Source organism: Scomber japonicus, chromosome 16, assembly GCF_027409825.1.
Source record: "Scomber japonicus isolate fScoJap1 chromosome 16, fScoJap1.pri, whole genome shotgun sequence".
In the NCBI taxonomy this organism is placed as follows: domain Eukaryota; kingdom Metazoa; phylum Chordata; class Actinopteri; order Scombriformes; family Scombridae; genus Scomber; species Scomber japonicus.
The window spans coordinates 16,937,592-16,961,355 of NC_070593.1; the positions used below are offsets into that span (position 1 = coordinate 16,937,592).

Sequence of the window (23,764 nt, forward strand, 5' to 3'; positions counted from 1 at the left end):
ATCATTTCCCAGAGTCCAAGTTTCAAATTGCTAGTTTGGTGCAACCAACAGTCCAAACCCCTAAAACATTCAGTTTATTTTTATATAAAGAGCAGTTTACATGATTTACCATATTTGTGAACACACACACACACACACACACAAAAAAACCAATTTCTGATTTGTTACACTCATTACTTATAATAATAATAAATCTTGTTTTGGAGTAACACTTATACAAGTTGATTGTCAGTTTTTGCTCTCTGGTGAATAGTTTTAGTAGATGGTGATTTACATTTCTGGATCAACTGTCCAAGATAGTTTGAGTAACATGCACAACTTTTTTTAGTCTCCCCTCTGAAATAGCAGCACTTAAATCTATACTTTCCATTATCATTTATACCATACTTAGAAAAATGACAGGCAGCATCCTATTGTAGTCTGAGCAAACATTTTCAAGGCCTCGGCTTGATATGGGGAGCAGATGAGTCTCTCTCTCACACACACAAACACACACGTAGACATAGACACATCTTATTTACCATAATTTGGCTAAATAGTTATATTTATATTCAGTCCCTGTGACAGGTTTAGACAACAAAGACAACAGAAGCCATCTGAGGCCCAGGGGGATGAACAATAAATGGCCCACATTATTAAAGCAGAAAGCTGCCAGGCCCTTCTGCTTCTCCCAAACAAGCACACACACACACACACACACACACACACACACACACACACACACACACACACACACACACACACACACACACACACACACACACACACACACACACACACACACGAAAATGCTGAAATACAGGAAGACACGCAACCTCACAGGGAACTACAGACAACTCAAACCAGCTGAGGATGTTACAGAGTCATCAAATATATCACTTGACTGATGGGCATGATTGACAGCTCATCATGTTCGCCCACAGCTCAGCAAATCAGGTACAATTACAAAGTAAACACAAAGTACAACTTGATTAAACATCATTAAGGCCAGCACAAATATTCAGGCCTTGTCTCACTTATCCATGCCATGTTTTTACATCACATCTTATTTGTTTACATCATCTCTTTGCATCACGTCCGGAAGCGTTACGCAGGTCGGTCAGTTCCGATAAGATTGAAAATAACAAGCATCCTGCAGCTCTGACATACTTAACGATGTCAGTGCTCAGGATGCATCAATATTAATGTCCTGGCTTCAGTAATTTCCCCTCTACAGTAGGTACATTGGGGTGATAAGGCAGCTGGTTGGAGATATCGCCGCAGGAAATCAGTGAGGGGGCCAAACCGAGAGCTGGCAAATTGCTAATGAAACAAAACAATAGAAACACGCCGGTCTTTGTGTGCTTGTGGGCCTCAGCAGTGGCAGGGCTCTCTCTCCAGCTAGTGCTGAGGTCAGGAGAATCTCATTTGCCTACATTAACTCCAGTGCTGAGTTGAACTCTGGATGGTCTACTGGGCCCCTAAAATACTGACAATAACATTTAGAAAAAATGCCGGCACGGAGGCTGAAGCAGGAGCTAAAAAAAAGATTCCCAAAGGCCCAAAACTTATCACAGATTCTAGGCAAGTCTGCTAAATATGCTGCTGCTGTGTGGGAAGATAAGATGGCACATACAGGAGTCCAGTGTTAAAAGTCTGTTACTGTGATGGGGGCAAAGAAAATCAAAGGGGCCGCTAAAATTAGCCAGCCAAAACAAATGCTTCAATTTTTTGCAGTTACGTGACTGACAAACACAGAATACTCCTATTCTCTCTCACAGTCAGTGAGATACTTGTTCTGTGCTCTATAACCTTCCCATGTGCAGCTGGGTCTATTCCAGTGCTGGCTCCGCAAACCAGCGAGTTTTGGGAGCAGGAAGCCTGCGGGGTTACCCATCATTCATCCCTGTGCTGGATACAACCACGCTCGTCATACTGATGTTATTTTACCAGGACAGGAATAGCAGCAAAATGTCTTTCAGAAAAACAATCTGGCCGGCGAAAATATGCCCATTACATCACTGAGTTCCCAAAGACAGATGGGTTTAAATTTTGTCAAACAAAAGCCAACAAAAGACCCAAACCTTGTCAAACGAAAGAGATTTCAAGCTCCAATTTAAGGATTTATAATAAAGAAAAGGTGGATGAGAGCGCGTGGTCGAGTTTGTATTAGTGTGCATGCTTGGCTCTACAGGACTTTGACGCTTTTAGGGATAAGGGGGTGGGAGAGAGAGGAAGGGAGGGAGGTGGGGGATCAATCTCTGGCTCTGTCTAAACACTGCATGCTAGCAGCAGACCCAGCGGAGCCGAGGGCGACGTTTACGGGGCTCTGTGATGAGACCCTTTTTAAATGTCATTATCCAGTTACATTGGGTTTTTTCTGGGTCTCTCTTTTTCTTTTATCTCATCAAGACATCCGCTATATTTCCTCATCCGTCCTCTCTGTTACATCATATTCTTGAGCCCAAATAAATAAACTCCAAATTTATATGTTTACTGCAGCAACAACTGGCCGAGTGCCTTGACGTGCCTGAGAATGAACGCAGGAGAAATTCCTGGACAGGCCTGTTATAACACCTAGGATTCACATCAGATCAGATCAGATCTTCCCACTCGTTTGAGGCATTAGGTGGAGAGAACGGCAGAGAGAGCCAAGTTACATTAAGCTTCATAAAGTGCGTTGCTGTTTAGGTGGAGGACTGGACTCCTGTTGCTATTTAGAGCTTGTTTCCTAGAAACCCCAGCATCCTCTCACTGCTCTGCGTCCCTCCGAGGCAAAGCAGCAGGATTTTCAATATTTTAAATTGAACTCCAAACACGGCTATGCCCTGAGAGCAATACAATACTCGATGTCTCGCTCTAAGAGGCTTACCTTCCCTCCTATTACAATCATTTATGTTGAAAAAACAAAATTAGATCCTTTAGATCCTACACTCCTTTGATGAAATATTCATCATCTAATGATTGTGAAAAAGCACAGTCATACAGGTCATCCTGACAGGCGGGCAGCACGTGGTCCGCCGCTTTGCTCATCTGACTTGGACGCGTGTCTGTGGTCTTAAACTGTCTCACACTGTTTGTCTTTCTCATGCTGAAACTATGATTAAATATTGATCTGCTGCATAAACGGGACACTGTCTCAAGAGGATTAATGCTAGCACAAGCACCTCCAGACTGTCTGCTTATACAAATGAACTTGGGGAGGTTTCTGTGTGATCCTGAGGGATCCACTTGTATTAGGAAGAATTCTTTTATCCTGAGCTAGAGAGGCATAAGCTTCAGGCATTAAAAGAGGCTCTCGTTTTATAGAAGAGTTGACTTGACAACGGTTTCTGTCTATAAAACACAGTCCAAGATATCGAAACTTATGTATACACAGGAACCAGTAGATTCCACTAAGTAACATAAACAGTCACCTTGCTCTGGCTTGCAAAGGAAACACAAAACCAAGTTCGACAACAGAGCAGCGCCAAAGCTCCAATAAGCACAACTATGAATCAGTGACACAGATCCATTAGTGCTAGTACGGCCCTTGTCTGGCTGTTTTCTATTAAACAAGACTTTAAGCTGAGCTCATTCTTGTACTTATATCATTTAAACAATTCAGAGCAGAGCAGCTAAATGCACTATGACTGAGGCCATTTAACATTGAGAGACCACTCGAGTGATAAAATAAAGGTTCACTTTTCCAGAGAAAGCACAAGCGCACCTCAAGTGTTTCCTCCTATTGAGCACTATTCTGAGGAGACTGTGAAGCATGGCAGCCTCTCTGAGGCCTTTTAGTACTGGGTTGCCTTGGCAGCTGGAGCTGCTCCAGGACTCCATGGTCTCTGCTGATAAGGAGGAGGAAGTGACTGTGCCTATGAAAGCAAGGTGGACTTTCCACACTCTCACACTATCCGCTGTTTTACTCTTAACCCTAACACAACTTTCTCAGTCAGTAATTTTGCTGACAGAAGAAAGTACAACATTTATCCATGGTCACATGTTGTTTTCACAATGTTTGCAATCACTCTGGTGTGGTGCAGGATTATAATGGCTTACACTCCATGTTTGTGTCTAAAACAATTGTCAGGGAGGTTTGGTATGCAGGCTTAAGTGTGAGCAGAGAGCACCACTCGCATTAATGGAGTGAAGAAGAAAAAAAAAAAACCTTATCATAAATGCAGCGAGTGCCATCTTCCTCTTCCTCTGATTCAGCTTATAGTCTTTGTTACATAACAGCCATCGTGTCTGTTTGGATAAAAAAGACGTCTTCTTGGAGTTCTATTTTAAGAAACCACTGACACTGCCGACATGCTAAAATGCCTCTCATCTGTTGCTCTGACACCAGACTGCCGCCCCGCACACACTCATGGATGCTCGGGTGAAGTAATATTCCTAAAGGTTTATGTTCCCTGCCATGTATGGGGGTAAAGGGAAATGTGGATGAGTCACAGGTGTGTTTACAGTGTGTGTCTGTGTGTGTGTGTGTGTGGGTGGGTAGGGAATGTGCTCCTGTCGTCACTGCATTTCTCTGCCTGTAGCAAAAGGACACAGCACGCTGATTAACTCAGTGACAGGGGACGCTGTTGCTGTACTGACTCAAAGGCAAGTTCTGATTCGTCTGGGAGTGACCCACACAGAGCTGAGTTCAGCACGGGTTCAGACAGAGGGGAAAAAGATGAGCAGCTTTTGTCGTGTGAAGGGGAAGAGAGGAATTATGATATCAGCTTTGCGTCCCACCGGCAAGAATTAAACATCTGCTCGGAAGCATCGAGTAACATATTTCAAGTGAGAGGTGTCGGTGCCGTCATATGTTACCCATGTGTCCCTTCTGGAAAGGGAGAGGAAAGACAGAGATCCTGCAGTTACCACACTGCTGTCCTCTTAATAATATTAGGCATGTTAAGTATGTTAGGAGGCACTGTCCATAGAATCAACAGTTACTTAATCATTTTTGACAACTTCTGCTTTCTTGTACGGAGGAACAGAAGCACTAACGCTGTTCATTTGGACCCATGAGATCTCATTTAATGTCTTCACTGTTCTCACTGGTCTTGCTCCAACTTGTATCAAGTCTGATCAGCTTGGGTTTTGAGTCTCATTATGCCAAAATAGGAACCACAATCATCACAAGAGATTTGACAAAATGACTCCATCTTTGGGCCTATTTACTAACTTTTTCTGGGGTTTTCAACCATATCAGACAGTTTGTACCAGACTGTCTGCTCAGCTGTAATGACCTTTAAATTGGGCCATATCATCTTGCTGCCAGTGTTTTAACTCCTTGTTTGGGTTAGCATCAACAGCAGCATTTTGGATCAGATTGGGTCTCGTTAAAAAAATAAAAGTATAGTATAAAATAAAGTATAAAATTGAGCTCGCTGGGCTCAGTTACATTTTCCACTGTTTTAAAATTTTGCACCCTTTTGAATCCCTATTATATATAGACTTAAACTATACGTTAAATAAGCAGATCGAAGTGTAACCAAGTTGCCAGAAACATCTTACCTTGCATACAGCTCTCTATCCTGTGGATGAGCTGGTAAGATTTGCAGCGGTCCAGCAGAGTTCTGATAGCTGGAAGGGGGTCCAGGACAATGGTCTCAGGGTGGGCATCGATGTATTCCTGAAACACATACACACATTTTAATACTTATGTTGACATCTACATGACAAAAATCAGAACACAATTACTGAACATCCACTACGATAGAAAACCACATCCTGAAAGTGTGAGCGGAGGTGCCTCGTTGAAATGTGACAGCTGTAACTTGTATTGCATCTACTACTTTGACAATGACTGCTACAACAGGAGTGTTTGTGTTACAACATTAAATATAAAAGTACATCACACCTGCCATGACATATGAGGCACACTATAACATACACATACAGAATGTTAAACAAACATATTGGAGTAGGCAGACTGCAAATACAAACACTGGGTTGAAGGGTCAACATGCCTCACTATGTGTGTATGCGTGTTAGCTACAGAGAGCATGAGACGTATGCCGGCGGGTCTATGTAGGTTACATCACTACATCTCTGCACGCCCGGCTGTTAGGTCAGCATGAGGTTTGCCGTTTTACATAACTGCACTCCCTTCCCTTCTCTTCTCAGCTCTCCTCTGGCTCCGTCCCCACATCACCTCCTCTCCACTTTGCAGCTCTCTGTGCTCTCCACATTTCCATCTCTGCTCTGTGGATTTCTCTGCCAACCTTTTCTTCCGAGCAATTTTTACTGACTCACAAACGCTGTCAGGTGGAGCCGGCTGGTCTGTACGTTACACAAACAGGCTGCCTCCTCCCATCACAGCCTTTTAAAACACCATTGTTCCACTGTCATACACGTTAGCATGAAATTAAACACACGCTGCAATGTCAGACATCAAGCACACACACAAATACATACAATGGAAACAAATGTGTAGCTACTCTTATACACACACACATAAAACATGTAACATTGAGGACCCATCTGTAGGATTTGTTGGATCCAGTGCTGATCAAAGCCAGTGGAACTGTTATGTAAGTCAAACATGCTGCTGCCCAAAAATAAATCCAAACTAATCTTCCAGGAGTTCAGAGGAATACGCTGCTGATAAGGACTGTCACTTGCTGATTCCTGCATCTCAGGAGAAGAAATGCTTTTAAACACAGACAAGAGGGAGAGGTGTGACAGACATGAACACTGGCTAGCAGGTGTCAGAGAGGAGAGAGGCCAGACGTATGTCAGTGTGGGTGTGAAGGCTGCAAATTTTCTTCAAATTTTTTAGGGGGGTAGATTGGTTTCCACAAGGGAAAAACTGTACGACGTCACAGAGAATAAGCTTAGAAGAGGATTTTATTTGTGCCAGTGTCTGTGATGCTACAGGCGTCAAACCTGAAGTGGCAAATCATTTCTAGCACTTACATTAACCAAAGCCAGATGGGTGTGATTTACCCCATCAGTTTCACTCACATAAGCTGCCAATCACAGAGAGGCACATGAAACTTAATGCATGTCTATAGCAACCTGAATTGTTTATAAACATCAAAATCTATTTAGAATTGAAAATGTTGCTTTCCAAAAGGTAATAAATATTTGTATGCCATTATTTTTGGGTGCCTGATAATGCCCAAAATGCTAATAATAATGCTAAATAATTCCGCTCCTGAAATCACAGCTTCTTACACAGATATCACTTACATTCATAATGACGCAGCTCTGGAGGAAAATATATTTGTCCCTGGTCTGCTGCGTACCTCAGGCCACTGAATCACCAGAGCACATCCCAGCCAGACATTTTGTTTGAAATGAAGACTATTTTAGAGAGGAAGGCTTCTACGTTCCACCACGCAAAACATTATTTATGATCACAGCTGTGTGATTTTCTTAATGCGCCAACACTTATATTTCCAACAGAAATGTAAGCACGGATGACAGTTATGTTCAGGTAAACAGCCAAAACTACAGAGGTACAAGACAGGGCTGAGCCACAAAGCTGAGATGTTGATTTAGCAGCTAATATATTTCATTTAACCCTCGTTTATAGTCACCAGCTTTGGGGAAGTGACGAAATAAATGACAATGCCAGACAATACTGAAACCATTCGTTCCTCTGCAGAGAGAAGCAGGTCAGGGTGGTTGGCGCATGTGACATAAATGCTTACAATGACTTAAGCAATGTCCAAAGTCCCAAAAGAGATATTCAATTAACAATAATGTATAACAGAAAAAAAGAGATAATACTCACAATTACGAGGCAGGAATAGATATGAATGAATGATCAAAAACTGTTGGCAATTCATTTTCTGTTGATCGACTAATCATTTCACTAACATTTTCAATTCATTCATGGCTTTATGTCTCTGGAATGTTTAAGGAGAGCCTGTTGTGTAACAGTTTCACATCAAATAAGCCAAAGAAAACCTGCCTGATGCTGGAGATTAACTGAAAGTCCTTATACTGTCTGTGCACGGACACTAACTGAAAAATAAGTGACTGCTGTTAAAGGTCAAATCATTTGAGAAGATGGCTATACTGTAAATGACTGTATAAATGAAAGTGACAAGCTATTATATTTAAAGTGCAGGATCTATAATATGGTGGTCTTTTTTGTTGGCGTGTGCATTTGTTTCAAACAGGCCATGAAAGTCTGCAAATGCTGCCATGTGCCAATATTGACTAGATTCAGCAGCTACATTTGCTCCACACCGACATCCTGTTTGTCCTTCCTAATTGAGCATTCAGGAACATGTTGACAGAATTGCGTGACGCTAATCACGATTACAGCTCCTTTGAGTTATTATGAGACAGAGAGTGAGAGAGAGAGAGAGAGCGAAAGAGACAGACATAATAATAATAAAATTAATTTTCACACCATCTATAGCACTGCAAGTTTTGCACTTGAGGGAGAACAAGAAAAACTCTTTGTTCAGTGACAGAACTCATCTTTTAAAAGTCACAACATGTTGGTATGAATCCAAATATAGTCAATAATGTCCTTTATGGTGCTGCAGCGGAGTCGAGGTTCTTTGGCCTGTCTCATGTTAATTCCTTGAACACACTCCATTTCTTTCTTTGAACTGTGATGTTTACAACTCTGATCATAAAACTCATAAATCCATAAATGTTGATTACAAGTAGCAGTGCTGTTGGGCTGAAGAGAACAACTTCCTGAGCTGCTACACTACCCAAAGCTCATGATCATACAAGAGAGCTGGGATGTAGATTGACAGGTAAATTGAGAGCTTTATCTTCTGGCTCAGCTCTTTGTTCACCGCGCCAGCATTACTGCTGCTAACCCAGAGGAGGAAGTCTACCTTTCTCCATTTTAAGAACTGTATTTGGATATTAAATGTTTTAGAACGAGGACCACTGAGTTGAGATTATTTGTAACATAGAAGAAATTAACTTGCTCAAACATTTAAAATAAAGCATGGAACAGATCTAAAAATACTATATTGATAGCAGCCAATAGTATCTTTCACACATTTACTAATTTATCTGCACAAACAGGAAATGATCATTTTCATGTGTTCCATGACTTTCCCAGATCTCTGTTCATGTATCCATGAATGCTCAGGTGATATGGTAGGAAGATGATACAGATACACACCTGTACTCTCTGCACCAGCAGCACAGCCTGGGAGTCGTTCTGGTCAGCCTCCAGGATGAGGTCAGTCAGTTTGTGGATGATGACGTCTAGGGGACCCTGCTCCTCCAGAGGCTGGCTGAGGTCCAACTAAAGACACAAGAACATCTTTGGGTTAGAGACTTCCTTTTGTTGCTTACTGCTTTGATTCATCATTGTTAATATGAAAGTACAAATGCTCAATATAACTTTAATTCTTCCTTTTTCAAGTGGTAATGTTTGTTTAAGTCATCAACAGTTAAACTTCATAATAGTGATTCAGCTGTTGTGATTGTCTCTTTTGTCAGCACAGTGAGCCAGCAGTGTACTTCACTAAATTGACATCAGCATGTTCTCACAGGCAGTATGAAGCCCCCCCCCCAAATAAAAAATCAATTCAATCACCACTGTTTGCTCAGGCTTCGAGTCACAACTTGTCAAAATTTTGCCACATTCTTGTTCACTGCCCACAATGCACTGCAGCTGGTTAACAAAGCCATATAATGAGTTTTAAACATTTTTTTTAACTGACGTAAACTTTGGGCAAGTTGTTTTGCTGTTCTCATCTCATTTGCATCCTGAGAAGATATATACGAATGAAGTATATCATGTGCATTGTTCTGCTTCATTATAAACTCATATCTACCAGTGCACCAACCAGGCAGACTAAACAGGTCTTAGTAAATGTAACTGAATCAATTATATCTGAGCCTGACTCATGTCTGCACCTGCTCACATTATTGAAAACAATCAGTGTCATACATCAGGAGGAAAAGTCTATAGTACAATCATATTTTACAAAGAACTGAATGCATTCAATTTTGTACTGAAACTAATTACACACATTTATTTCTGCTGTTTATATTCTCGTTCCATTATTGATGTCATCGAATGGGTGCTTTTAACAAAGAGTTTGGGGACTTCACCAATCCGACATTGTTAATAGAAAGAAGAAATGATGCTATCTCTGGTTGAGAAAAATCATACTATCTTGTTTTCTGTCTTTTCAGTTACTATAAAAAAAGGCTGCTTCTAAATAATGTTCCTCTTTTGTCTGTTGATACCCAGACATCCAGTTGCTGCAAGCATACTTGACAGCCTTTGAGAAAATGACACATTAGCATTCGTTTGAAGTTTACTGCTGCCCAAAAAACAACTTCGCTGGCCAAGTGGTTCACAAGTCGTCAAACCAGCTCACCGAGTGTGATAAGACTTATGTGGGTCAGCACAAAGCACGCACACACGCACACGCACACGCACACACACACTACAAAAGATAGAAGAGATGCAAGGTTTTTGCAGTCAATGGCAAACACTTTGCTGATGAATATGCTAAGCCCAAATCACTAGAATCATTAGAGGCCTTTACTCTGGCTGCATGTATCCAGACTGTTGTGACTAAAGGATGGAGTCAAGTAGGGTCTCTCTGTGTGTGTGTGTGTGTGTGTGTGTGTGTGTGTGTGTGTGTGTGTGTGAGACATTTTTTAAAGTTAGGAAAATGGTGTTAGGAGTTGTGACAGCTTTATTTGTTGATGAAGTTGAGAGTCAGGGTTGTGTGAAAGGACAGACAAGCAGAGAGATAAAGTGTCCTCAAAGGAAAGAATATTCTAATATATATTTTGAGACAAACAAATAAATAATCAGAACATTTTGGCCAGACCTTCAACCATGTGTGTTCTAATAGCAATAACACAACTGCTGCAGTCTTGATTTATCTTTTTATACTGAGGTCACATTGTTTTAAAGCACATTATGACTCCTTGAATGTGTCAACTGAAAATGCTGGACCAGAGCAAACACATCAGGGTTACACTGAGACTGTGTCGAAACAGCAAACTGCGTTGGTTGCAGTGCGGCGGTTACGTAACGCAGCCGTACACGGACTCATTAGCTACCCAGCAAATGATCATCACCTGCTTGTTACAGACAAAGGACAATTCAGCAACACCTGTGCAAATAAACCAGGCTCAGGCAGGACCTCACTGTCCTTTGTGCTATTCTGACGGCACGTAAAATGAGAGCGAATACACCTTAGTCACACGGGTGTGGATCAATGCAAGAACTGTAAAACTGTTCAGAGGTTCAGTTGGTTTAGGGTTGGCCACATTCACAGCCAACATTGTATGGTTAATGATTGTGAGGGCCGAGATGGATGGATGACTAATTAGTGTACCCTTGGAGGTTGTAAAGAGTTGTAAATCTGTGAAAAAATCTGTTGATTTAGAACAAAATATCTCACTGTAGTTCAATTCCTACTCCACTCAAGTAACGCCTAGTTTCAACAGAGAGTCTACCATCAAATATAGGTTTTTATTCAATGTTGAGCAAGCACAACTAGCCTACACATCATACAGTGTGAGCACAGTAGGCCAACACACCCTGCAGTGTTCTATTCATGCTGTATTATCTTAGGAACTCATTATGCTACATCAACACAGCGTCTCTCCCTCTGCCCATCTTAACGTGAAGAATCTCCTTTTCTTCCAAGCTCCATTCCTCCTGCCTGTAGAAACACGCCCCACAGCTCACAAGTAACATGCCAATCTGTGCTGCAAAAATGTATACAGCACAATATGACTGAACGCGATTCAAGCAGGCTTGCAAGAATCCACATATCTACTGTATCTGCAAGTTTGTGGGTATGGACTAAGAAAGGCCCGAGGCTCTGGGTGGGCGATATTTATTGATTTTACATCACAACTTTCATAGTTAATACATTTCTGGAAATCCAGTTATGAAATGTATTCATGTATAAATCAGATAATCTGATTACCCAGATTAGCTGAATCAAAGTATTTTACCATATGAATGTAAAAACTTTGTAAAGAACAATACCATTAAAAAAGGGCCCTGAGCATGAATTTACAAGAAAATCTTTCTTAAAAGTTACTTCTAGAAGTAGCTACTTCACTAATTGAGCACTGCAGTAGATGGATACAGTAAAACCACAGATATACATTTTTACATTTTTCAGTTCAACTTGAGATTTGGATGTGACAAACTAGCTGCGGTTAATGTAGCATTGAACCACTCACCTCAGGCAGAGATAGGGTACAGCCTGCAGATGTCTGATAACCTCACTTCTTTCTATCCCCCCAGACACACAAACACACACACACACGCACACATTTTCCATTTTTAAACTTGTAGTCTTCATCCCAAACCTATGTTAGAGAAGTGACATCACTTCAGGCAATTTATCAGATTTCGTGCAGCTCCCTCTGGAGTCACAAAAAGCTTTATATAACCTTTTTTTCATATGCAGTAGTACTCCCCAAGACTTCCCCAAGACTAAATGCACTTTGATGTTTTAAATTTGTGGAGTTCCCCTTTTAACTACAATAGCAGCCAATACTAGAGAACAGTGATGTAGAACCTACAGGATGTAGTGTAAGATATTAATAGAAATGTTTTAGGCGCTGATATGCTACACTACAGTTAAAACAATAATTGGTAATGAATGCATCGACTAGAAAAATAAAGCCCAGGTTTAAAAACAAAATGTGGAGGTGTGGTTTTGATGACTCAGTGTCTCTGCAGTCCAGCTGGTTTATCAAGAATTGTGTGATTGAGAGACACGTAGACAGAGGTGTAAGCATATGGCAGGTGCATAAAACACACCAACATGCTGTTATAATGTTAATAGCACTGTGTTGGTAGGTCAACAATCATAAAATCTGTTGTCACGTGTTGTCGCTGGGTGATGATACCAGCCGCTGTAAGCAGCAGTGGTGACAGGGCCTCAGCAGTGGTGGTGGTGAGATACAGCAAGTTGGTAAAAATTGAAGTGGTGGTCGCTTTGTTTTCTGTCTAGCTAGCATTGTCAGTGTGACAAGGCCGGGTGGAAGGGAATTTGTCTGTAGTCCACTAAGGCTGCAGCTTTTAATCTCTGGCTTACACAACACAGAGGGCCCGTCCACAGCCTGGCCCCTCCACAAAAACACGATTCTACACCGTAGGGATCAACACCCACTGGCAAAGACACATCGCAGGGAATGAAGCTCTCCTCTCCCTGTGCGTGGACAGAGTGACCCTTCTTTAGAGCTCATCCAAAAAAACCCAGCAGTTAAGTCAGTGATGTACTGCTAAATTCTAAAAGTAGAAATGTCAACTGACGTCTGTGCGGATCCCTCTGGGAATGAGAGCTAGGAGAGAGCTATGGAGGTGATGGACAGCACAGAAAACACACTAGGTCCTGGGGTGAGGGTAGGCCAGGGCCAATATATTTTCAGCTTTGATGTAGGTCCACAGCGGAGCCAGGCTATACCCCAGGGAAATCTAAGAACGCCAATGTCGAGCAAACACAGGGGATATAGCTCACATGTGTACTTCAGTTCTTTACGTAACTGTGTATAAGTATGAAACATCGAAAACTGAACTAAAACTGCATTAAGCATTGTATCTTTTACATGTGGCTTACCAGTTGCCCTCAGCTGGATCTAATCTCACTTGGCTTTCACTTTGTTCTCATGCTAGCCCACAGAGAGAGAGCGAGACAGTGTGCAGACAGACATGTGATGAATGATTTATATCATATGCAATGTGGCACTCGACACCCTCGCGTAAGAGAGCATATGTGTGTGAGACAAACAGTGGCTGCTGGCCACACCTCACAAGTACAAGACTAAACATGAGAGGGTATAAACATGAAGGTGATTCTCCAGCCAAAAAAGCATATGGAGGGTCAAACTGGGAGCTCATTAGGCTAATAGTCGTCTCCTCAGCATCCCTGGAGTCCACAGAAAACAGACTTCTCTCATTGCTGACTATGTTGTGCAATGGGAGAGATGGCTTGTGAGGCAACTGCCTTTCAGCTTTTATCATAATAGCTGCACATTGTTGAGAATAATATCGGGTTAACCGTTGCTTAATAAGCATGACTAAAGTGACTCAGCTTAAAAGCGTTTTATATGGGATGAAAAGAGTAGCCTCGGGTGTCTTTAATCATGGTGGATAAAGCTTCCAACCTCTCCCAGGTGTCTAAGTGGATAGTTAGGGTAGTAATAATAAATAGTAAAGGTTAAAATGATGAATGTTTCATTTGTCATCATCATCATCATCCACACCCTTTCCAAGAATTGCCAAAACAACTCCCCCACACACTTGTAGCATCTAATTATATCATGTTTTAAATGAGTCACTTCTAGTGACAATTAGTCAGTTTAGTAAAGTTAAACCTTTATTCTTGTTAACGCCCCACTGTTCACTTCTTATCAATGGCTCCTTCTTAGCTCGTGCTTCTGAATCTTAATAGCCAATAATGGCCACCAAGCAGCTGTCTTTGGATCATGGTGCACTGGAAGACCAATAAATATCTTCGAAAGACAATCTCTTGTTTGTCAGCCTCCACAAAATTCAATATGTGGGTGAGATACATTAGCATGCCGGAAATTAACTTTAAATTCCCAAGCACTTACCATATAATAAAAACGGTAACTCAATAACTTTCCTTGGACAGCCCACTCAAAAGATGGCCATTTGCTGTGATGTGTTCTCTCTCTGAGAGTGAATATTGGCTTGAATGGCTTCCTCAAGGCCAAGCCTGGTGAGTTAATCTCATCAGCTCTGTGATACAGACAGGCTAATGTCTCTCATGAGCTCGAGGCTAAGGGGTCAGTATTGATGAGCTTGTGCAAAATCGTTTGGAAAGGAAGGATGGAGGACTGAAAAGTAGAGGCATGGTGAGCGTGACAATGACTTCCTTAAAAAGGAGTTGGAGCGGAAAGCTGCTGGAGACTGAAGGAGATATATACAGTAAAATCAAACTAAAGAACCCTCTGTTCCTTCTCATTTCTGTCATTCCTGATGGGTATATGTTAATGGTTTTCCCACACAAGAACTGGAAATTTAAAATGAACTCCCTTGGGCTGCCAGATTTAGCAAAGATCTGTTTATACAACGTGACGTCACAACCACTGCTAAATGTCTGGAGGATCCAACCTCTTGTGGAAAATACCACACGTAGTGAGGTGGACATGGGGTTTGAATGATCTATACATCATTTGATTGTAGGGCTGCAATTAATGTGTATTTCCATTATTGATTAATCTGTTACTTTTATTTATCCATCAACCAATTTGTCTATAAATGGGGACATAGTCAAAAATGCCCATCTGAATATTATGGATAACCTAATGATGTCTTTAGATAGTCCAAAGCCGACAAATACTTTCATATAAGACAGGAAAAGCGGCAAATTCTCTTATGGATTTTACTAAAACACAACCACTAAAATAGTTACCAATTAATTTTCTGTCGATCAACTAACTGCTCCTGCTCTAGTAGACTGCTATTGTTCCAATAAATCTGTAATTTTTACACAAAATGGATAAATAAATTAACAACATAAACTCATTGTTTATTGTGACAGAAATAGGTTAGGCTCAAACCATCCTTGGGAGTTTCAAGGCTGACTTGTTATCACTAGGATCAGCTAGTCTGTCAGAGCCTGCGGGCTTGGTTCAGTGAGTAAACGGACTGTATATTCTACTGTAGCCTTCCAGAAAGGGTTAAATGGACTTAATATATACATCCACACTTTCGACTACCCTCTAAGAGAAAAAAAACAACAACACAAATCTATGGCTATCTCTCATCGCTCTTATCTCTCCATTTCTGCTACATCACTCTTCCTTATTAATAGTTATTAAATTACTTTGTTTATTTATTGTCTCAATGGACATTTTGTCTTAGGTTTAGATAAAGATGGTCTTAAATTACAGGAAAGCATTACAGCAGGATTGTGGGCCAACAACCATACAGGAGAAATTACTTTTCTCCTGGTTTCAAAGACATAATCCAGCTTTAAAAACAGTGCAATCTTCGGGAAAGTCTGAGGATCGCTGAGCTGAGAATTCACTAGTTGAAATGGGGAAGACAGCTTTGTACACAGACTTGTATAACAAGGCCAAAGTGTTACAATGGCTGCCATTATCTGCACTTGTGATGCAGCCATGACAGTAAAGGCACTGACTGGAATTGAGTGCATCTTAGGCATTCGAATCACCAGTCTGAACTCAAAAACACCTCAGGGTATCTGTGTAAACTGAACCCTCTCAATCTGCAGAGACAGCACAGCTAAAAATATAAAAAAGTTTAGGTTGACTTATAGTAGGAGGAAAAAACTCATTGGACAACAGGTAGTCCTGGAAAGAAAGAAAGGGGAAATGCTGGGTGGGGGTGGGGGTAGGAGGACTGCTCAACTCCCTGGGTGCCCCTAGCTGAAGATCTGCTGTCTCCCAGGAGAGGCTGGGAGCACAGTGAGAAACAAAGCCTGCTTACTTTGGGACTATTCCCAGGACAAGGCTCTTACTGGTTGTGCTATCGTCAGCACAGTGAAAGGAAAAAAAATAACCTCAAAGCATAGGAAGAAAAAAAAGAAGAGAACCCCCCAAGAAGACAAGAGACAGCATTAAAAAAGAAAACAGAGACTGAGGGGAAAGTCTAAATAATTTCCTCCTCAATCACAAAGAGCACTTTAACTGACAAGTACTTTTCAGCACTGAGCTCCCAGGACTTAGGAACAATTGTTACCATGTTACTGTATGTGCTGTGTGTACTTCGGGTAATGTGCAATATCCATTAATGACAGCATCCTTTACTTCCCTGGAGCCTGTATTTACCTGAACATAACTCAGCTCCCATCCTCTACTAGAGCTAAGTAATTACTAGAGACAGTCCATTATTTATTTTAACACAGTGTATATTTCAGTGGCTGTAATTATCATTATCTGGTCAAAAAAACAATTGTAGCTGCTCACATTTATTCAGAGCCGTGAGTAGTTTCTTCTAACGTTAACAGAGGTGACAACAGGTGTTGAAATATCGTGCTGGGATGAGTTACAACACAGCTTAACAATGCAAATGGCCTGATGTGGTAGATTATAATTGGCGATGCTTACAGTCTGAGAATAACCCAAGAGTCCCTGAAGGAACTGCATCAGACGTGTAGGAGGGAGCAAACTCGCAGCAGTGAACTGTGAAAATTTGTGTAAAATGTGAGTGTAGTGAATGATTTGGTTTTGGTTCTTCCTCAGTTCTTCGAAATACAACTGCTTTTCAATGAGGATCTGAATGTACATATTCAAAATAAGACAATAAATGCCTGTTAGAAAAATTAAAAAGTACACAATAAAACAGGAGGTCAACTTACCTGAACAACTTCTATTCCTCTTTTCCTGAAAATAAAAAAAAGTAACAGTCAATAACTTTATCAAATAAGAACAGAGAAAAAGACTTAAATATGAACCCACAGAATAAAAGCACAAAGAATTCAACATGAAGCAATATACTACTCGCACAGTGGACGTGAACTTTTTAAATGACATTTTTTTTTTTTTTACTTTTATGTTGTGAAAAAGAAAAGAAATGTGTCGTTGCATTAGCTGCCCTCAGTGAATTACCTTTACTTCGTAATGTAAAGGTTCCTTTTATTTTTGTATGTAATGTATGTCAAAATACTTCCTCTCCATAAGAGGAATTAAACAGAAAGCTCTTCCACAATTTGACTTCATGTACGGAGCTACTAGATGTCAAAAATAAATGAAAAATGAACCTTTATAAATTTGACAGCAAAGTAGGAGCTTTGTGAAAGAAATATCAAATCTCCACCCCAGAGCTAAAAAATATTATATTTTTCAGAAACAGCACAGAAATACTAGTCTTTGGATCAAAATCAGTTGCTTGGCAACCAGCAGACCCCCTAAAAGACTGGTGTTCTTGGTGGAGGTGACTCTCATAACATAACTGCTCACATGAGGAACCATGTGGACAATACACCGCGGCATTTGAGCAACTGACCATTTGTGCACACATCTGAATGTGAAAGGGACTTCCATTTTTGGCTTTTCTTCCCTATTTGAAGATGTTTCTCTAGAAATCAGTAAGAGGGAACGCCTCTACATTTTTAAACCTGCCATTTCATAAAGAATTGCCAGATTTATGTGAATCTCCACTACTCCTCCACTGAGAAAAAAACAACAAAGCAAAAAGTTTAAGACAGGGTATTTGCACAACTCAGGTGGGGCAAGCTTGTCAAATGTCCTCTCTTGCTCAATTGTGTCACAAATTAGCCAAAGGTGCCCAGCAGAAAAATAACAAGAAAAACCTGAAAGACCAAAACAACAGATCTCTAGGTCATAGGGAATTCACAATGAGGACAAAAAAAAACAAACAGTTTAGCAGCACCAACTCAGCCTGTCCGGCCCAGTTGTTTTTGAAGTTACAGCCCCATGGTAACAGCAGCGCAGCCATTCAACGCTTCACAACAATGTGGATATTTAATACTGCAGCTGGCGCGTTTCATGTGATGTGAATGGGGCCTTCAGTTTCGTCTCATCTCAGATATGGAGATCGTCTGCTCTCTTATATTGTTACGCAGCCAGCACATTGAATGAGATGAGGACAAGATCCTTCAGAGAATCGGGCCAGGGTCACAACTTTTCCAACAGGAGTGACACACAAGAACACGAAGGTGTGATGGAAAAACAAGCCTCTTTATTACACCGCTTCATACTAGCAGACAGTATCATGTGTCCATTAACTCTAACCCTAATGTTAGGTATTTATGGTACACCAGAGAAATGACTGCTGCATGACAGTATGTGACTGCTAGTTACAAAGTTTACAAGTGGGTGTGTTTGAAATAGTGTCGACGTGTAGAACAAGCAAAGACACTGTGTGTGTGTGTGTGGGTGGGGGGGGGGGGGGGGTGTGTTAACATTTGTTATAGGAAGACTTACGATCAATAAAATTGTGATTGTTTGCAAACAATGTGACGGATACATAAGAATTAAGGTGGAGAAGGATAAACCAGCTCGACCAGGTTCAGTGGATTTATATGTTTTGTTCTGTTAATATGTTGCTCGGTTGGTTTCTTAAAAATTGATGCAATCGCTTCTTTACATGTTAATAGATTTTAAAGTGACATTCACCACAGGTTTTAAATAATCTCAGTCACTGATGGAATGAATAAATCATTAAAACGTCCAATGAAAGTAAGGAGAAGGACGAGCTTACAGCGGGTGTAGCTCAATGTAATCTCATCAGACGTGATGTCCTGGAGTACAGTGGCCTTCCCTTGACAGGACTTAGTGACAATATTTTCATAATACTCAATGTTGCTCAAGCTGGTTGCTCTCAAGGGCACTGCATTTTGCCAAAAATAGATTTATGAGAGTTTAGAGTCTCTAAATTGCTACACAAACTTATGGGAAAGTAACATAAGCCCAAGAGGCTCTGTAGCATCATCGAGAGCGTCACTTGTGACCAGCAGGATTCTCCTTAGGTCCAGCTGCACGAGACAGGGCAGAGGCACTCACAGTGTCAGCTGCATGCCACGTGATGAGAGGGCACAAACCTGGTCGGTCACTATTTGGGGTGTAATCCTAGCACACTTTGTTGTGGGAGAACATTTTGTATTTCTTGGATAAAACAGCCTGCCTTGTCAATCTTTTAAATAAAATCAGGGTGTGCGAAAGTAAAATCAATGACTGTGATAATGCCGAAGATGTTCACAAATGACTGACAGGCCTCCTGGAAAGACAAAATCCCTTTAACAATAAATACAAAAAAAAAAAAAAAGATGAGGAGTATATATGAGAGCCATTCACAGGAAGGTTATCTTAGCTCTACCTTTTCCTTCCTCTTGAGGATGACTTCTGTTTTTTAATATGCTATATTGCAGGGGAGACATGTCAGGAAAAAGGAGAACTAGTCAATGAGCCTGAGTGAGTGACCGGGGAATAGCAACCATGTGGTAAACTTAAATGTGGCGAAACTCACATTAACTTTACAGCTCTTTCACGTGTGATGATGGCGTTTGTTGTTGTTCTTCTGCAAAACCTGATTAACTCACGACTGACTTGATCTTCTGCCACACACACTACACTTGGTCCCCACCCTTCATACAGCTTTCAGTCCAGCTCTTGAGGAAGGTGGGGTGGGCAGGGTGTGTGTGTGTGTGTGTGTGTGTGTGTGTGGCTGTTGCTTGGAGGTTTATGACGAGATTAAAAACGTTTTGTGGATTACAGTGAGGTAATCTGCGCTGGCTCAATCAGGTCGCTTTGTGAGGCAACAACCATCTCGGAAAAAGGTGTAAATCCAACAAAGCAATTGTCAGCTACAATCCACATGGACAACATACCTGACTTACCAGGCCGCATTCCTGCAATACTAAATGACTGACGACCATATGACGTTGTCACTGTCATTTCAACATCTGCATTTTCAAGATTAACTGCAGCAATCACACGGCTCAGGACACACACACACTCTGTGGCTGCTCTCATAATTTGGAGCCTTTTCCCAACCTGAAATATATATGGGGAAAGTTCACTTATCCTACAGTCATGTCTGCTGAGGAGATCCATGCCCTACTTTATGACAACTTATATAACCAATATCACACTGTTCCAATCACACTCAACATATGATAGATAAAATAATAGGCAAAGGTTAAACGTAGGAATAAAGGGTACACACCTGTTTCACTAATCTCATGGCTTCAGTTAAAAACAACAACATAGATACCACCTGTTTGTGCTGCTCGTCCTGTTAGACATGCACCTTGGGCTACAAGCAGAAGTCATACATACACACATTCATCTGACTGTCTACAGGCTCTGAGCGCCATGTCTCAACAAGCACTGACTCAAGACATAACAAACACAGCCTTCTTACACCATTCACAAACCAGAGACATTCATGCTAATTTTTTTTGTTTATATATTTTTTTAAGAAAATGTCTTGTAGTACAGCAGAAAGGAGAGGGGCAGAGCAGCTGCAGGGCCTGATCAACTTCTAAGTATAACCTCGAACGCAACACACACACACACACACACACACACACACACACACACACACACACACACGAGCAGGGAGTCAAAGTGGTGATGCTGCATGTGTCAAAGAGAAAGTTCACATAAAAACTGCATAAGGCCTATTTCCTGTAAGAGGAGAGAAGGAGATAATCAACTCACTGTGATTAGTCATTAAGAGAGAGCACACTAACACACCTCACTGCGACATGAATTGTTAAAGATGTAGGCCCTGTGGTGAAAATGTGCCTCAAACTGTTTTTTTGTGAGTTGCTCTAAAAAATACACACACACACACACACACATTTGAATTTGTGTCAAGGCCACATACCTGCACAAATCAGCAAATGCCTGAAAATTGAGCTTCTTCATCTTCTTCTCGCTGAGCCAGTAGCCGACTCTGCGGCCTTTCAGGAAGGTCTGCATCTCCGCTGTGCTCCTGTTCCCTCTCTGGACGTGAATGAAGTGGCTGGAGGCTCGACCTGAGCAGGGATAAACAGGAGAAGATAAAAAAAACGTCCATGTAGTCTTCACAACAGCCTAGCAGGGCAGTGAGGAGGAGGAGTAGGAGTGGTGGTGGTGGTGGTGGGGGGAGTCAACTTCACGACTCGGTTTGTGATACTAGTCTGCCTCCTGGAGCTCAAGTGGTCCCCGTGGTTGACATTAGCGGGTTTACAAAATGTAATGTTACAATGAAAGTGGTTCAACATCAGCGAAACCACACGCACCGACCCCATCACACTAACCTCAATTGCTAACGTTAGCTGGCTAATAGTGACAGTCTGCAAAGCTAACCGATGGCATGCGATTGGGAGACGTAAGCTAGCTCTGCTAACAAAGTGGACCACCGCTAAAAGGCTCCACGGATTCATGCCACCCCTCTTAAAATATCTAATAAGTTAACTAACGGTGGCTTTGCTGAGAAAAATGATGAATCGACTGCCCCAACTACGAATAAAGCTGGCAACGAGAGGCTGTGTTGAGCTAACTAACCTGGTAGTTTTTTTTTTTTAGCACAGTTCCTCCCTGAATTGTTGTCCTCTTCAGAAACTAGCTCGGGTAATTTCCCATTCTCGGTCCGGTCCGGTGGAGGAAGAAGTTTTCTTTAAACGAGGTGACAGATGACAGGCACAGCTGGACCCACGGTGAGATGTTCCTGGTGTGTTTCTTCTCCCTCAGTCTGTGTGAGCTTCACTGGCTGTCTGAAACACACCCAGGATCCAGCAGCCTGATGATGCCTTCATGGACCGCTCGGAAAATACCACTCCGGACAGTACATCACTGACAAACAGGTGTGACCAAAGTAAATCAATACTGTTGTTGGAGCTATTTGTTATTCTTGGTAAATGTAGTAATTACACGTTAATTTAAGTGTGTTTTTAGGACTATAGCTTAATTATTTTGATTATAGTATACGTATCATTTTAGTTAATTTGAGTACTGGTTAATGCTTTTCTTTTGAGTGTACTGGACAGCTGAGCAGAGATGAATCTATTTTTATAGATAAACAGGTATAGGACCAGCAGGCACCAGGAAAGGGCATATGTTTTTGTTTTTTTACCAGGGCAAGAGAGGCAGTAGGCGCCATTGTTCTTTATCTATTTGCTTGCAAAATGGTAAAATAAACCAAACGAAATGGCTTGCTTGCCTTGCTTTTTTACCCTGTGTAATATTAATTCCTGAAGTGGCAGTGGCTGTTTGAGTTTGAGTTTATTTGTTTTTCATATGTTTTATTGTTTTATTTTTCATGTTTAGGTCAAAACACCACTACAACTGTATCATCAGTTTGATTTTATGACTTGCAAAATCACATATTCACAAACCCTATTTGAATTGTTTTCAAAATGAAATCAAACACTACATTACAACAATCCTTCAATTTTAAAAGCTATTAAACCTATATTGTGCCCCGGATAACATTTCTGTGGGTGGATTTATGAATTTTGTCCATGTTCAGATCCCCTGATGTTATCTGTTTTAATGTTTTTCCATATATTTACTATGTTATATAAAGTTATAAAAAAAGTTTTCATTGAGCTTGTTTGGCACTGATCTGTGCTGCTCATCAACCTTCATTGAAGTTTGGAAGTACAGCCATCTATCAGACAAAGTTGTACACTAAACAACACACCTTGTTTAGTGTACAAATTATATCTTCCTTATACAGTTATATTTAAAAAAAATGTTTTAATATTGTTTGATGTGTTTGTCCTGTTGAGGACAGTAAACAGGGTGTTTAGCCTGGCATATCTGGATCCAGTCAGTGAAGTTTTGATTTATGTCACAGTCTGTCTAGATTTCAAGTGCTGCTGTCTTGCCTTGATAATGGCAATGTGATAAAACAACCAGTTTTTTCAACGATCATGTTTCGTTTTCACCAAAACCCAAAAGATTAAATCATGATTTAAAATATAGAAACGCAGCAAATCCTCACATGACAGAGTCTTGAGAAAGTTTATCATTGTGTTTTAAATATGCCTCAGTCAATGAATAGATTATTATTGAGAAAGGAGTTGTCAGTTAATTGTTAAAAAGGACGATTAGGAGTTCCTGAATAATGTTAATGTGAATTACAATTTAATTTATATTTTTATTAATTTATTGATTGGATGCCTTTCAAAAACACATCACTAAAGTATTTTTATTTATCATTGACAATGCTGACTTTAACGGTTGTAGTTTTATGATTAGAGCCAAAGATACCAATTCTAAGTGGCGACTCATCAGTATTTCCGACATCCTCTGAACGCATCCGGGATGCGGTCAAAGAAGTTCAGCCTGTTCCTTTGCGAGAGACGCTTCAGTGGCTGTCAGCTCACACTACGACCCATTTACAAAAGATTAACACAGACTGTTGATCAGTTAACTG

At 41.0% G+C, this 23,764-nt stretch overlaps 1 protein-coding gene across 2 annotated transcripts in view; it reads right to left on the reverse strand.

Moving 5' to 3' along the window:
- The window catches only part of itpk1b (inositol-tetrakisphosphate 1-kinase b), a 28,595-nt gene extending 6,521 nt beyond the window's left edge, over positions 1–22,074 (reverse strand). Inside the window, exons 1-5 of one of the 2 annotated variants that reach the window (XM_053335931.1) lie at positions 21,889–22,074; positions 21,227–21,377; positions 17,232–17,256; positions 9,065–9,190; positions 5,473–5,590 (exon numbers count right to left, since the gene is read on the reverse strand). In XM_053335931.1, the coding sequence (XP_053191906.1) occupies positions 5,473–5,590; positions 9,065–9,190; positions 17,232–17,256; positions 21,227–21,321 (364 nt within the window). In that variant the 5' untranslated portion in view covers positions 21,322–21,377; positions 21,889–22,074. Of the gene's footprint in view, positions 1–5,472; positions 5,591–9,064; positions 9,191–17,231; positions 17,257–21,226; positions 21,378–21,884 lie in introns of both variants that reach the window. The other variant, XM_053335932.1, reaches the window with a different exon arrangement.
- Positions 22,075–23,764: the final 1,690 nt, after the last annotated feature.